This window comes from Glycine max, chromosome 15, assembly GCF_000004515.6.
Source record: "Glycine max cultivar Williams 82 chromosome 15, Glycine_max_v4.0, whole genome shotgun sequence".
In the NCBI taxonomy this organism is placed as follows: domain Eukaryota; kingdom Viridiplantae; phylum Streptophyta; class Magnoliopsida; order Fabales; family Fabaceae; genus Glycine; species Glycine max.
The window spans coordinates 17,515,264-17,531,307 of NC_038251.2; the positions used below are offsets into that span (position 1 = coordinate 17,515,264).

General features: G+C 34.8%; 1 protein-coding gene across 1 annotated transcript; it reads right to left on the minus strand.

The window, feature by feature from the left end:
• Window positions 1–6,732: 6,732 nt before the first annotated feature.
• Window positions 6,733–14,892, minus strand: LOC100815277 (auxin response factor 19). The gene is made up of 14 exons (XM_003546471.5): window positions 14,549–14,892; window positions 13,966–14,410; window positions 13,261–13,373; window positions 13,077–13,172; window positions 12,550–12,606; window positions 12,261–12,416; window positions 12,091–12,175; window positions 11,753–11,843; window positions 11,505–11,669; window positions 11,208–11,403; window positions 10,852–10,990; window positions 8,512–10,367; window positions 7,577–7,767; window positions 6,733–7,485 (listed from the first exon to the last, which is right to left on the minus strand). Exons 2-14 carry the CDS (start codon window positions 14,006–14,008, stop codon window positions 7,305–7,307), a joined length of 3,369 nt encoding a protein of 1,122 aa, XP_003546519.1. The 5' UTR covers window positions 14,009–14,410; window positions 14,549–14,892; the 3' UTR covers window positions 6,733–7,304.
• Between the last annotated feature and the right edge of the window lie 1,152 nt (window positions 14,893–16,044).

The following is a 16,044-nucleotide window of genomic DNA, read 5'->3' on the forward strand; positions in this document are numbered from 1 at the left end:
TATAATTGTAAGCGATTTGTGTGTATCATTAGTTTTATTTATATGCTCAAAGGAAATAGATACTACTAATTGGTGCATATTTAATTGTCAAATAATGTTAAAATTTTATTAGCATCATTATGTTTGTATGTTGTGTGTTGGTGTATCACCCAAAGGAGAACATCAATATACATTGACTATTATTTGAATGAATCATATGTATGACATGTATTTTATGTCTCAAAGCACTTATGTGAATTTTATTATGTAATACATGTTTTGAATTCATTGGATTCTTATGTATCATCTGTGTCAATTTTAATGGGCTTAACTTCTCTAACAGAAATGAGCAAGTCCAATTTCACCTCGGTGTTTTGGATCATGATCTTGCTATGTTGAAAGAGAAGTTTGTTACTATTATTGATGCTAGTAGCAATGAAGAGAAACCCACTATAAAGATTGGGAAAGATCGGACAGACTCAGCCTAATGTAAATGAGAATGACTGTTGCAAACAGTATTAAGACAACTCTCCCTAAAATCGAAAGTGCTAAAAGGTTTATGTGATTAGTGGGAGAGCGCTCTCAAATAGCTTATAAGTCTATTGTTGGGACATTAATGAGTACATTGGCCACCATGAAGTTTGATGGTTCACGTACTATGTATGAACATGTCATTGAAATGACAAACATTGCAGCAAGACTTAAGACCTTGGAAATATAATGGCTGTGAATGAGAACTTTCTTGTTCAGTTTATTCTAAACTCATTACCGTTTGAGTTTGACCTGTTCTAAATGAGCTATAATACCATGAAAGATAAATGGAATGTGCATGAATTGCACAATATGTTCACTTAGTCCATTATGTAAGCCACCAAGGGAATCAAGGAGCTAGAAAGAAATTTATGAAGAAGCATGATAAAGGCAGAGAGTAATTAAAGATCAATACTCTTTGCAAATCCAGAGGAAGGTATCAAAGGGAAATAATTGTCAATTTTGTAGGAAATCAAGACATTTCCAAAAGGATTACCTAAAGTGCAAGTCTTGGTTCAAAAAGAAAAGTGAGCTTAATGCTCATGTATGTTTTGAATCAAACTTAACTGAAGTTTTCCAATGATACATGATGGATTAATTCTGGATGTATGACTCATGTTTCTAACGCTATGCAGAGATTCCTTACAATCCAAACCATAAACTCAAATGAGAAGTTTGTCTTCATGGGGAATAAAGTGAAAGCTTCAGTGTAAGTAGTCGAGACTTATTATTTAAAACTCAACACTCGACATCATTTAGATTTACTGGAAATTCTTTACGTACCTAGTTTATCTAGGAATTTAGTTTCATTATCTGAACTTGATGTTACTGGATACTCTTTTAATTTTGGTAATAGGTGTTTCAATTTATTTAAGCATAATCATCTCATTGGTACTGGTATTCTTTGTGATGGTTTATATAAATTGAAAATAAACAGTTTGTATGTTGAAACTGTTTTAACTCTGCATCATAATGTTGACACTAAACGTATTTTAGTGAATGAACGATCTGCTTTTTTGTGGCATAAACGTTTAGGTCACATTTCTAGAGAAAGGATGGAAAGATTATTAAAGAATGAAATTCTTCCTTATCTAGATTTTATGGATCTAAATATTTGTGTGGGTCGTATTAAGGGAAAACAAGCAAAACATACAAAGCAAGGAGCTACAAGAAGCACTCAGCTTCTTGAAATTGTGCATACTGATATTTGTGGACCTTTTGATGTTAATTTTTTCGGAAAGGAAGGATACTTTATCACCATTATTAATGATTATTCACGTTATGGTTATGTCTATTTACTGCCCGAGATTTCTTAGGCAATGGATGACTTAGAAATTTACTACAATGAAGTAAAAAGGAAATTAGACATAAATGGGAAAATTATTAGATATGATAGAGGTGGTGAGTATTACGGAAGATATGATGAAACTGGGAAACATCCAGGTCCATTTGCTAAGCTTCTTCAGAAACGTGGCATTTGGGCATAATACACAATGTCCAGTACACCACAACAAAATGGTGTATCAGAAAGGCGTAATAGAATTTTAATGGATATAATTAGGAGTATGTTAATCAATTTGACTTTACCCGTATCTTTGTGGATGTATGTCTTGAAAATTGTCATGTATTTGTTGAATAGGGTTCCTAGTAAGGCAGTTCCAAAGACACCTTTGAACTGTGGACAAATAAGACACCTAGTATAAGGCACCTGCATGTTTGGGGTTGCCAGACAGAAATAAGGATTTATAATCCGCAAGAAAGAAAATTGGATGCAAGAAAAATTAGTGGATATTTCATTAGTTATCCAGAAAAGTCAAAAGGGTATATGTTTTATTGTTCTAATCATAGTATGAGAATTGTCGAACCTGGAAATGCAAGGTTCATTGAAAATAGTGAAATCAGTGGGAGTACAGTTTCACGAGAAGTGGAAATTAAAGAAGTTAGAGTGCAAGTCCTTTTAGCTTGTGCCTCTAGTAATAAGGTGATTGCTTCTTTTAGTTGCTGTTACAAAATTAATGAAGAGGAGCAACACAATAATGAACCCATAATGCATAATGAACCTATTGTGGAAGAACCGTAGGAAGTAGCATTAAGGAGGTCTCAAAGAGAAAAAGGAGACTAGCTATTTCAAATGACTATGTGGTATACCTACATCAAACAGAAATAGACTTGAGCATTAATGATAATGATCCAGTTTCGTTTTCACAAGCTGTAAGTTGTGATAATTTTGAGAAGTGGTTAAATGCCATGAAAGAAGAGATAAATTCCATGGAACATAATGGTGTTTGAGCCTTGTAGAATTACCAAAGGGTTGTAAGAGAGTTGGTTGTAAGTAGGTTTTCAAGACTAAACGTGACTCTCATGGCAACCTTGAACGTTACAAGGCTAAACTTGTTGCTAAGGGATTTACTCAAAAATATGACATTGATTATAAAGAGACGTTTCAATCGGTCTCACCAAAAGATTCCTTCAGGATTATCATGGCATTAGTAGTCCATTATGACTTGGAGCTACATCAGATGGATGTGAAAACCGCCTTTCTTAATGGAGATTTAGAAGAGAATGTTTATATGGACCAACCAATGGTTTTTTCAATTAAGGGAAAGGAACACATGGTGTGCAAACTAAAGAAATCAATATACAGTCTTAAAGCAAGCTTCCCGCCAATGGTATTTGAGGTTTAATGATACCATTGTTTCCTTTGGATTTAAGGAAAATACTGTTGATCGGTATATGTATCTGAAGATCAGTGGGAGTAAGGTTATTTTTCTAATTCTGTATATTGATGATATCTTGCTTGCAACTAACGATCTTGGTCTTCTTCATGAGACTAAGAAATTTCTCTCTAGTAACTTTGAAGTGAAAGATATGGGTGAGGTAAGCCATGTGATAGGGATAGAAATATTCTGAAATAGATCACAAGGATTGTTAGGCTTACCTCAGAAAGCATATATCAATAAAATACTAGAGAAATTCAAGATGGAAAGGTGTTTAACATCACCTGTTTTAATTTAGAAGGGAGACAAATTTAGTCTCGAACAATGTCCTAGAAATGATATGGAACGAAAACAAATGAAAGTTATTTTGTATGCATCAATTGGTGTTGCATCTGAAAGCTGAATTTGTAGCATGTTTTGAGGCTACAATTCAAGCTCATTGGCTACGAAACTTTATTTCAGGGCTTGGAATTGTCGACAGTATTGTTAGGCCGCTGAAAATGTATTGTGATAATTCTGCAGCAATATTTTTGTAAGAACGATAAGTACTCTAAGGGTGCTAAGCATATGAAATTGAAGTACTTTGTCGTGAAGGAAAAAGTTCAGAAACAAAGAGTGTCAATAGAACATATTAGCACAAATCTTATGATAGTTGGCCCTTGGAATAAGGGATTACTGCCCAAGACATTATAGAACATGTTGAAAGTATGGGCATTATTGTTATTGATGATCATTAAGTGTAATTTATCTTATGCATTTTAGTGACACTCTGAGTTCAATTATGATATGTTTCTAATTACCTGTTCTCTATGTTTGCATGCATGTTTGTGTTAGAGTAATGTTAACAGGTTTTGTCTTGAATGAAGACATTATGTTGGACCAATTATGTACTCCTAACTAATGGTCATATTAAGGAGAAGACTAATTTGTAGTGCATGGAAGGGACTATGTAGATTAGATTATGTACAATCGCCATGACTCGAATTGGTTCTTATTCTTAATCATGAAATTATGATGTACCTAACGTATAGAACAATTTAGTCAATTTTTAATGCGCATTATGTTAGTTAATCTATTTATTTATTTAGTCCATAATGTTTATTAATGTCACGTGAGCCAAGTGGGAGAATGTTAGAATTAATGTCTCATGTGAGAGACATGTGACTTATGTAAGGACTAATAAATAAATAATTAATAATTAAGGACTAAATTGTAATTGGGTTAATTAGGAGAAGTCTTTAGAGGGAACTGCTATTTGATGGTAGTAGTGATTATAAAAGAGGTTAATACCCACTAACGTGAAATAAGGTTTTCTTCCTAACAGAAAAGTGTTCTCTCTCATCCATAGCCATCAGGAATGGAGAGAGGCAGAAAAGAACAGTCTAAAGAAGTGAAATCTTATTTTTCTCCTTTTTCAAAGAAATCAAAGTACACCGGAGAAAAGTCTTCCTATGGAAAAAGGTACAAGCCTTCCTATGGAAAAAGATACGCATCTATTGTTTGTGAAAATCATAGGTTTTAAGATCCTGTTGATTTTCTATAATTGATAATCTAAGAAAACTCGTTAAGAATTTTTACAAGAGGGTGTCACAAATTTAATGGACAATAAATCATAATATTCTTGGCATGCATGCTATCTTTGGATATACACATACTCAATAAGCATGCATGAAAACAAATTATTAATATCAATAATTATAAACAGTCTTTCAACCTTGGATAATTCATATATATATATATATCTTATAATTAACAATTTTATTAAATCCAAATATAAATATTTCATAGCATCGTTATATCAATAAACCATATAATTTAGAATTACAAACTCCATAGATTTCATCTTTGGTAATTAACAAAATCCCACATTAATGTATAATTCCAATATAGTTCCTTCTCTATAAAAACAATTTTATAAATTTTCTTTTCAAATAAAACTTTAAATGACATGACCGAAACCACTGAAAGGATATGAAAAGGTTGTCATTATACTCACATGGCATAATATTATAAAAGTATTATAAGACCCACTGTATTTCACGTTCAGGGCATGAAAGAAAACTTCAATTAATCGCTATAACAGAAGGCAGTCTGCATGATTCAGTGCCACCCCTCTGTAGCTCCAGATAAACCAATTGCACTTACTTGGATTACATTTTTTCTTCTACTAGAAACCACCTTCTATGTGATTATGCATGTTCTATCACGTACCATTTAGACCAGGGTGGGCATTCGTGAGGCAGTGATAAGCTTTTAGTCCGTGTTCTTCTCGAGCCTTTTGGACATAATATTATAACTTAAATTCTCTTTTCTTCTTTTCAGTGGTATTTCAGAGTTGTGTATTCATTGATGTCCTATCCATATTTGTGGATGAAATAAATTCTTTGAATTATCTCTCTAGGACTTCTTGTTCAATACAATCATTTCCGTATTTATGACCATTCTTTGATCCCCTTTACAGCCCCTTTTGCTTCTACTTTTGTCTTGGAGTGTAGGATCGTTGTGATTTTTTTTTTCTTTTCAAATTTTCCTAATCAATTTAATTTCTTAGAACACTCCCACAATTCCTCCATAGTTATGATCCATTAATGTCAATTCTCGTAAGTTTTTAGAAATGGAAGCATGGTTATCTTCTCAGACAGTAGTTGGTTTGAGTCTGGGACCTCATTGTCACTTAGGACAAGAATTTGAGGTCATGGGATGTCTTGGTAGGATTTTTGGGAGAGTTCTCTGCTATACCTTGGGGATTCAATGGACAATTAGAATTATTTCTCTTGGTTTCCACCATTGTAGAGAGGTTTAGGGAGTGACAAAGAGAAAGAAAAGAACAAGATCGATTAAAATCAGCCTAGACCTACCAAGAATGAGAACTAGTCATCCCCACGTACCAAGGCAATATTCCTTACTAGCCTAGAGCTTGGGATCACATGTCTCTCACAAGCATTCAAGTTGAATGTTGAAGGGTTGGTTCCTTCAAGTGATTTTTAAGTTAGATACTATGGGAGAAGGTCACCTAGAAAGACTTTGACACTCAAAGTCAGTTGGAGTAAGACTTATGAGATAATTAGGATTGATACACACCTAGTATATGATGATAGGTCCTCTTTATAGACCTTTTCCCTCGTGTTGATAAGATAAGATCATATGATAAGTTATTACTTGCTATAGAAGTTACCTCAAGCAGGATGACCAAGAGATATCTAAAGGTTGTTTAAGGACTCCTTGTCCTATGCTATTTATTCCTGGCTTTTATTAACTTAAGCCTATTGGATTGAGTTAGTCCTAGGCTAGGTTAGGTCCAAAACAGAAATTATCATATATCTACATATATAATAAGTAAATTATATACTAATTTTCTCACATAGGGATATAGTCACAAATAACATTATTTAAGACAACACTAGAGCTAGTGAACTGTGTCAAAGTTTCCTCTTCAAGATATCATTTAGAAGTGCTAGAAGTTAATTGCAAGCTAAAGCACATAATACCCAAAACTGCAAAATGGTGAAAAAGAACTGAATTTTCTTTCATCCATAATAAACTTCTCCATAGTTTCCACCATGAAACATCGTGGGCACTTGTACAAAAGCTAGAATTGGCATGTACTGTTGATTCTTACTGTCACTACTTGGTTACCTAACTTTAACAACCACAAGATTTACAGAATTGTAAGTAAAGCGTTTTCTTTATAATAACAATCATATATATTATACACCAGCTGACCTATATGGCTGTACCTTGCCAAAATGAAAGAAAAAAGATTCCTGAGCATGCAATAGCAGCCACAAGAAAAGCAGATCCCAAGATAGAATCTGCATCATTTTAGTAAAGGAATCTGGTTTTGGTACATCTAGGGATCTAACTTCTCTACCATTAAAAACGTGTTGACATTGAACCGGATGCAGCCATGTATCAACCCTCTTCTACACTACCCCATCAACTGCATCTCTTACAAGTTGCAATGAATATGTCTCCTTTCCACTAGTGATATATAGAAGCACCAACAAGAAATTTTAAGGGTTAAGTTAGTCCTCCATGTCTCAAAATATACAAGTTGACTGCTCCAAAATGACATCTTTATCGATTAAATGAGGCTGCCGAGTTATCCTCATACTGTCCCCTCCATGCATTGCCGTTATCTGTTCCACTACAAGCTTGATTGGGGACTGGAACATGACCTAAATCCCCATCCAAGCTCATTTTCTGTACCTCAGCAGATGACAATATCTTTATGCTCTGGACACAGCTTACAAATTCTCTGCAGGGAATTATAAGTTCAAGAATAAGATAATAAACCTGAATAAGATAAAATAGTAGGGGCTATGAACTACAAGGAATTGACTACTTACTCCCAAGGGTCATCACCAACAAGAAGAATGTCATTTTCATGATCGACATATACTAGTTTCCACTCAGTCCTTTGAGGATCTTCTAGCTGCCCTTCAATCCCAAACATCCGAGCCAAATCATGCCGGAGTTCATCATACCCCTTGTAACGGGTGACATCAATACATCTTCCAACAGAGCCACATTTTTGAACCTTCATAATATGTGAATCAGTATCAAGCATTTGAATATCATCCAAATAATATATTAAAACACAAGCAATTGAGGCCAAAGCATTTCAGGTTGATTTTTGGATAACACTACTGCACAGGAATGACACTTATGGTAACCTCCAACTCCCTCTTGATATAATTTTCGGGTCAAAATATGAGCTAAAGATACACACTTAATTATCAAATAGTCTCAAAGGACAATACAGGTTAAGAAGTATGACAAAGTGCAGCCTATAATTTTATTGATCATTCAGTGAAATATACATATATAACTCTAATTTGAAACTAGCATGTTAAGATTTATAAAAAGATAAGGAAGTTGGACATGATTGAATTGGACTGAAAATCATTAGGCAAATTCATATGCAGTGTTTGGATGGAGGCAAGATCATGATTGAATGGATGTCATGCTAAAAATAATAGCTTAAGCTTACTGGGAAAGCAACTGAAAGCATTCATCTAGGATCAAGAGTTGAAGTAAGAATCTCAGACAATATCAATAGGTGTATATAGGAAATGTATCTGATCATGTACATTTCACATATATATGAGCCTCTCAAATAAAAATAACAAAAGCTCTCCTATGATGTTTGACTTGTACTATCTAAAAATTGCATGACATACCTATTTGTGTTGCATTAAACATTAAGACACCAAATGTGTTTGGTAAATATATTAAGTTTAAATAGATCTATAAATTTTTCAACAAATGAGTAATGACAAACCTTAGTATATGTTCGCATTCGTTGAGTCTGATTAGCCCACAAGCCATTATTCAAAACCCCAGGATCATTGATGGCAATATCACTTGAGCATCCAGGCTTAAAAGGAATGCCTGGCACCCCAAACGGCTGTGGACTAAGAGCAGCAGTGGACAGCTCAGTTTCAATGTCTCTTGGAGCACCACCATAATTAGACAGCAAGTTTTGAAGATCCTTTTGAGAATCATACCCTCTTGAGAGAAAAGTATCAGGTGTTAATCCATCAAGATTAGAGGCAAATGGAAGATTGTTTCTTGGGTTTGATTGGACATCCCCATCCATGCAGAAGTTGGGAAGTGGGAAGTTCTGGTGGATATTATTAGGATCAATACAGTAAGATGTTCCAGAAGAAGCTTCCATCTGATCAGCAACTGTCCCTTTGAACTTCAGCTGATCAGTTCCTCTTACACTAGGTAATTCATGTTTGATCTGCATCTCAGACTTGCTATGAAGTCCCTGCATCAGATGATTGGTGGGTTCAAGTACTGAAGGTCCTCCTAATGTTGCCGGTACATGTTGATTTCTTTTCATCAGATTTGGAGATATCTGGCAATTATTAGTAGATGGTGAAGTTGAGCATGATGGGGCATCTCCATCTGTAAGAGTAGAGGGAGCTCTAGTATTAGTCAGTGATTTCTGTGTATTATGGGGTTGGTTCACAGAAAGCTGCTGTGTTTGCATCAGAGATGAAGTAGAGTAGTTGTTTCCATTGAGAAGCTTCTCCATTGAGAAAGCATTGTTTCCAAGCTGTTGAGGCTGATGACCCTGTGATAGAGGCAGCTGCGGCAATTGCTGGTTTTGTTGATGAGTATTTTGTTGATGTAGAAGCTGAGACTGCAAAAGTGGGCTAGAAGTGGAAAGGAGTTGTTGCTGTTGTTGTTGTTGCTGCTGCTGCTGCTGTTGCTGCAATTTTTGTAGCAACTGCAACTGTGGTTGTTGCTCTGAGCTGTTTTGCTGACACATTTGAGTCATTTGTGGTTGCTGTGATGCCCTCTGTGACAAGCTTTGTTGCAATAACTGCAACGGAGATGATTGCAACTGTGTCTGCTGCTGCTGCTGCCTCTGTAAGAGACTAGCTTGCTGGTCTATTTGTTGCTGAAACTGTGAGTCTTGTGGTAAGGATGTCATCAACAATGCATTCTTATTGGGTGATTGAAAACTTTGTTGGGGTGGGATACTTCCTGAGAGTAATTGTTGTTGCTGAAGTTGTGAGTATGTTACTGGTTGTTGTACACACTGATTTGGAATCTGGTTAGAAGCAACTGTCCCGTTACTCATGATGGTCTGTTGACACGACTGCTGTTGCTGTTGTTGTGGCTGTTGTGCTCTCTGTTGAGGCATTTGGGGCTGTTGCTGCTGTGGTTGTGACAGGTTTTGTGGTACAGGCAGCTGCTGTTGCCTCTGTTGCTGCTGCTGCTGGAGTGGGTTTAAGGGTGTTTGCAACATTGACTGCAGCTTCTGCTGTTGCTGCTGCTGCTGCGGAGGCCATGACGTTGGGGATTGTTGCAATTGGTTGACTTGGTTTGCTAAATTAGGTTTGTTAAATTGAAGATTTGGTGAAGAGAGGACAGGAGCTTGAAAGCTCAATAATTTGGATGGATCATCAGTGGTAAGGTTACCATGCAGTGCATTGGATGAAAGCATGGATGGGGGTATAAATCCAGATTGGGCAGCAGAGAACTGATTATTCTGCTGCATGCTCATCCATTGCATCAAACTAAAACCAGGGAAGACTGAACTAGAGGCATCCTTCATGCCAAGGTCATCTCCAAGCCAAGGCATTGCTCTCTTGAAAGCATTTTCTATATCAGACTCATCATCTGCAAACCAAAAGCAAAGATAATCTGTTACCACCAATCTATAGATGACAACATCCAAGGGATAAGAGAAGGAGACACAAAAAATATAGGGATTTTCTTAATGTTACACTTCAAAAAAGCTATTAGATATGAGATTATACTATCATCATAGAAGCAACTTGATATCATTTCACAATGAGGAAATGACCTATTAAGAACAGTTGATTCTAAGAACAGTAAACTTGAATTAACAACTAGTAAGGTGAATTATTATTAACTTTTATCACATATCTACATACAAATTGATCAATTTTATCACAAAATGCCAGAATTGAATTTTCTCACACCTGATATTTGTATTTAAGTGAAAATAGATGTTAGATTAATTGTTTACAAGCAAAAATAATCAAAGAAATTTTTCATTAGGAGGCAAATTAGAGATAAACAATGGAAGCAGTGAGAAATTTGAACTTGTTATCGGGGGGTGGGGGGTTGCTCTTGCTACCTGGCATTCCTGGCTCCTTGGGGAACTTGGGCCTGAAAAATGGAGGAGGACAAATATAGAAAGGAGTCACCACTGGTTCAATATCCCAAATTGAAACCCTGCTCGGGCGCTCACCAGCTGTCGATTCATCCCATCCAACCTATCAAAATTCAAAACATGAATATCTCAAGAAGCTACAATAGAGGTTCAGTATTCACTACATTTCACAGTTGTGCACATGACATGATCATGTAGATTACAGGACGCTAAACAATGTGTGTTTTAGATTCCTTTTTTAACTATTTTTTTCTGGCTCATGTCTAGCTATACAAATAACGCATCTCTTTCTTCATGAAACATAACCAGTTTGATAATACCTGAAGATTGCGCCACTGTGAATTCTTCCATCGGACAGGATCCACATCAGTGATACCAGTGATTGTACCCATATATCTGCGTACCCCTGACTCCTCAGTCTCAAACATCATTCTGAATCTCATTCCAAGGGAAGCGTGATTGTACAAGGCCTTATTATACTTGGCCGATGGGATTACAAATTCAGAAGGGCTGGCCCTGTTAAATTGACAGTTGTCTATAAGAGACTGTCACAAATATTCAATGGAAGCCATTCCATGTTATCATATCATAGCAAATACATAAAGTACAAATAGTACCTTGGATTATAAAATATAGTAAATGGGCTGTTATTTGAAGCTGCATGAGCTGCAGCAGCAAGAATGCCAATATGCATACTGTCACTGGATATTACTGATGAAGATAGTGCTGGCTGCTGTCTATTAGCCCTCTTTATACCTAAAAGAAGTTGTTGTTTTTCATCTCTAAAAATAAGCAAAAAATAATTGGCTCAGCAACAGGGTGAAAATTATTCTACAATTTTCAAACAAAAAATTTTATGCCTTACCTAATAAAAAGAACTGAATCTCCAGCAAACAGCCTTTTAGTGCTAACAAAGACACTCCAACCAGTCGTCAGTAGATGCCTCTTTGGTTGTCCTGTAACCAATGTTCTAGAAATTTTAGCATTCAACCATGTAAAACATCAAATTATACTAAGTTCTATATTCATAATTTGGTCAAACTTGTTATACAATTCCAATGTTAATAGTTTTAGTATATTTCTAGGATATGTTTAGATAACAATGAATCCTGCTGGGGAATCAATGAGGCATACATAAAAGTAAAACCAATGACAATATATTAAAGGATGAAGGCAATGAAGGATAGGTAGAAGTTGCTATACCGCGATAAATATGTCTAAATGTCCATGTATTGTCATGCAAATCTTTGGCTACAATCTCCTGAGCTGGAGGTTGCATAGAAAAATCCTATCAAACACACCTCTAATCAGCATAGAAAGATGACACAAAAATTCCAATCCTTGCAGGTTAAATGAAAATGTTAAATACACACCAGAGGAGGGAATATTTTCTCAGCTGCTCTACGAGGCACAGAAAATCCACCATGGGTGCTTGTGTCACTAGCTGTAAGAGTTTTGCAAAAGAACTCAGTAGGTTGTTGGTTTTGTTTGAGACCCATGTCTGATGCCAATATTGCTTCCTTGTCATACTGTAGAACAGTTACATCAAAACACAATCTTTAATAAGTTCCATATCATTGGTCAGGATGGATGTTCAAGGAATGGTCGGAAATAGATCTAAGATATATATCAATAAATTATCTGATTGAACAGCTGACATACTTTATTTACAGGTTGAAGGGTCATCTGTGCATAGACTTCATCAGTTTCAGGATCAGCCTGATCAAAAACAGAAAAGAATATCACTATAAGTATTATGCAATATGTTCACATAAGAAAATCAGAAAGGGCCATCATATCAAATGCTTGAGAAAGTAATATTCTTGTACTGATATTGCTTCAAGCTATCCACCCAGGTTGGTCTAAAACTAATATATGGATGAGGTGGCAAATAATATGCACCATGCTAAGCAAATGAGGAAACAAAAACACAGCTTGCAAAGTCTTCAACTCTAAGATTTGATAGAAGACAGTCGACAGAATTTGTAATAAGATATGCCATGCAGATATGACTGGCCAAGATAAAAAAAAAATGTGACAAAAGTTGAACAATTAGCACATGCTCCTTCAAGGAAAATAAATCACGGTAGAGATGGAATACATCTAGTCTTCTAATAATTATTTTTAAATATCTTCAAAAGTTATCATTATTGCAATACTGGCATGTCACATGAGGAAAGTCCACCTACGTGCAGGGCAACATTGTGAAGCATGCAAATCAACTTGGATGGAAGGTTAGGATAACTGGGTATGAAGTCAGCCTCCTTTTGCATGGATGCTGCAACCTGAAAGTCATAGTAGTCAAAAGAAGTTCCTTTAGAAAAAACAATGAAGAAATATCATGATCTTAGAATTATGGTATAAGAAACATACTTGCTCACTGTGTCCTTGAGGGAAGTAAACCACAAGACTTCCAACAGGAGGTAAAGAAACCAGTGGTCCAGCACAAGCATGCCATAACTCTGAATTGATGGTCTTCCTTTCCCCTGTAGCAGGCACGCATTTTTTCACAATTATTCCATATTTACTGAAGCGCAACAAAAAATGCATATTTCCCAGAATTTTAAAATTCAGTTACACAGCATTTATATCAAGCACATCTGGATTTGGCATTTGCAACCAAGAAAGTCTATCTTTAAGTCAGACAAGAATAAAAGGTGACAAAAAATGAGGGGTGAAATGCAACAAAATAAAGACAAAGTAATATGCCAACATGCCAAGGTATCACTTTATTTAGGCCACAAGGAAAAAGGAAGCATCTCATGGAGAAGAGGGCTAACAAAACAACTAAAGAAAATTTAACCAAAAGATCAGCAACTTTAAAGCCAGATGAATAATGCAAACTTCCTTTCATCATGATATACTCATATTTATTATTCGATTTACAATGGTATTATGTTAATTCAACCATATAAAAGCACTATTTTCCTTGAAAGCAATCATCCTCATAGTCCCTAAGCAGTGTTATTGTTTGATGAAACAGGAAAACACTACCAAACACACAAGAGGGAGAGAGAGAGAGAGAGAGAGAGAGAGAGAAGATAATGAGACTGTAAGTAAACCTTGAGAAAAAAGTACCTTCGCCAGAATTAGGCAAGTAACCACTGGGAGGAGCCTTCATTACCACCTATAAAAGTGATGACCCCAAAAAAAGTTCAACACTTGGTCTTCTTTACTAGCAACAAGATTTAATCTTGTTCCCCAAGTCTTCCAAAATAACAAAAATTCTAACTCCAACTCATACTGCAAAAACAGCAGCAATACCACTTCCCCAGAAACAAACAAGAAGATGCAGAAACCCCTTTGGTGCCATCACAAAGTTGTCCAATAACATGGAGCAGAATCAACAAAAAAGCACACCCCTTTTCCCAGAAATGCCACTAACTGTTGCCTTAGCCTCCAATTTCTGCAATTCACTCCCCCAACATCAAAGGACGCAATGGAATTCCTCCAAAACCCCAAAAAAAGCAAGAACCTTGTAGCTTAAAACAAATGAAGCTGAGGATGTCCAAGAAGCCAAAACCTGTAAGTAAAGCACAACACAACAACCATTTCAACAGAGACCACAACCAATTAAAACAAAACAAAACAAAAACAAAAGCAAAAAGCCACTCAAAAACTGATATCCCAGATATAAAAAAAAAATCCAAAAAGGAATCACCTTCAAGGCACCATAATACTCATGAGCAACCCCAGAGAATTAACCAAAATGGAAAAGGAAGAAAATGGGACACTAGTAACTACACTTCGTGAGGATTAAGGTAACAAGGTGGTGATGTCTGCAGGACCAAAGTTGAGAAAACTGACTTGTCGCCGTGATATCAGAGGGGGGTGAACAAAAGGAAGACAGCTTTTTTTTTTTGTGCTTTATGTGAGCAAGCCGACATGAAATACAGACTAAAGCAATCAATCACAGACAGGCATGGTTAAAAGAACTCATTAAAGAAGTAGGGTATTATTAATAATTAAAAATTAATTAATTAAATCATAAAACCAAAGAAGATTAGCATTGCTTAATTACATGGCATGATCGTGTTTTAGACAATATTCCTTCCCGTTGTTAAAATTTGGGCCCCAAACCCACCTTATATTCCACTGAATTTTTGCATAAGGCGTGGTGCTTTTCTTATAACAATAACCTCACATCAACATTGTTCACATATTTTCGTATTAGTATTTAATAATTGAATATAAATAACCACTGGTTCACTAACAAGTTCGCGGATGTTGGTCTTAGTGTAATTGACTTTCTTATATATGATCTCAAATTTAAGTCTTATAAATAAAAAAAAAAATATAATTAAAAGAAAAAATTCAATAAAAATTAATTAATAAGATCTTTTAATAAAGATTAAAATTATCATTAAAATTAATAAATATTTCTCATTAATGTCAAGTTAATCCAACAAATAATCAATAATTCACAAGACTCACCTTAACGGTGAAGAGTTTAGATAATTTATATAACATCTAAATTTGAACTTTTTTTTGTTACAATATGGTATATTGAAAATTAAAATTTATGCTATCAATCAACCACTAAACATCATAAAATTCATGTATTAATATTGTAAATTTTACTAAATGAACTAAATTAGTCCACTTTAAAATCTTACAAGCTCTTTTCTTTAGGACTATCATTTAGACAAAGGATAATCTTGATTTTAATAATAATAATAATAATAATAATAATAATAATAATAAACTTCTTTATCTAAGTCTTTAATACAATTACATATTTAGAATTTAAATTGGAGATTATTAGATACTCTCTTCATCCCATAATAATCATTGTGTATAAAAAGAAATATCTTAAAATAATTATAATTTTAGCATTTTAATATAACATTAATAATTTTATCACTTATATATCTTATAATACTAATAATATAGGCTACAAAAATTAAAAATGAATTAATGAACATAAGATTAATTTTTTTTATGTATTTATTAGTTTTTCTTTATCTGAATAAAATAATCTATGATAATTATAATAAGAGGGAGAAAGTAAATTATAACAAGTACACCATTCTTGGTATATCTTGCAAGCTCTTTAAATTTAGATTATGTACTAATATTTAAATTTAAATGTAGATTATGTACTAATATTTCATGTACTTTCAAATTCACCGACACAATGTCTTGAAGTCACCAAAT

Excerpts from the sequence above, each read along its gene's own strand:
- LOC100815277 (XM_003546471.5), bottom strand. The coding sequence starts at position 14,008 with ATGAAGGCTCCTCCCAGTGGTTACTTGCCTAATTCTGGCGAAG. Across the intron at positions 12,176-12,260 it reads AGAAAATATTCCCTCCTCTG|GATTTTTCTATGCAACCTCC; the intron begins GTGTGTATTTAA and ends TGTGTTTGATAG. Across the intron at positions 11,670-11,752 it reads GATTCAGTTCTTTTTATTAG|AGATGAAAAACAACAACTTC; the intron begins GTAAGGCATAAA and ends GCTTATTTTTAG.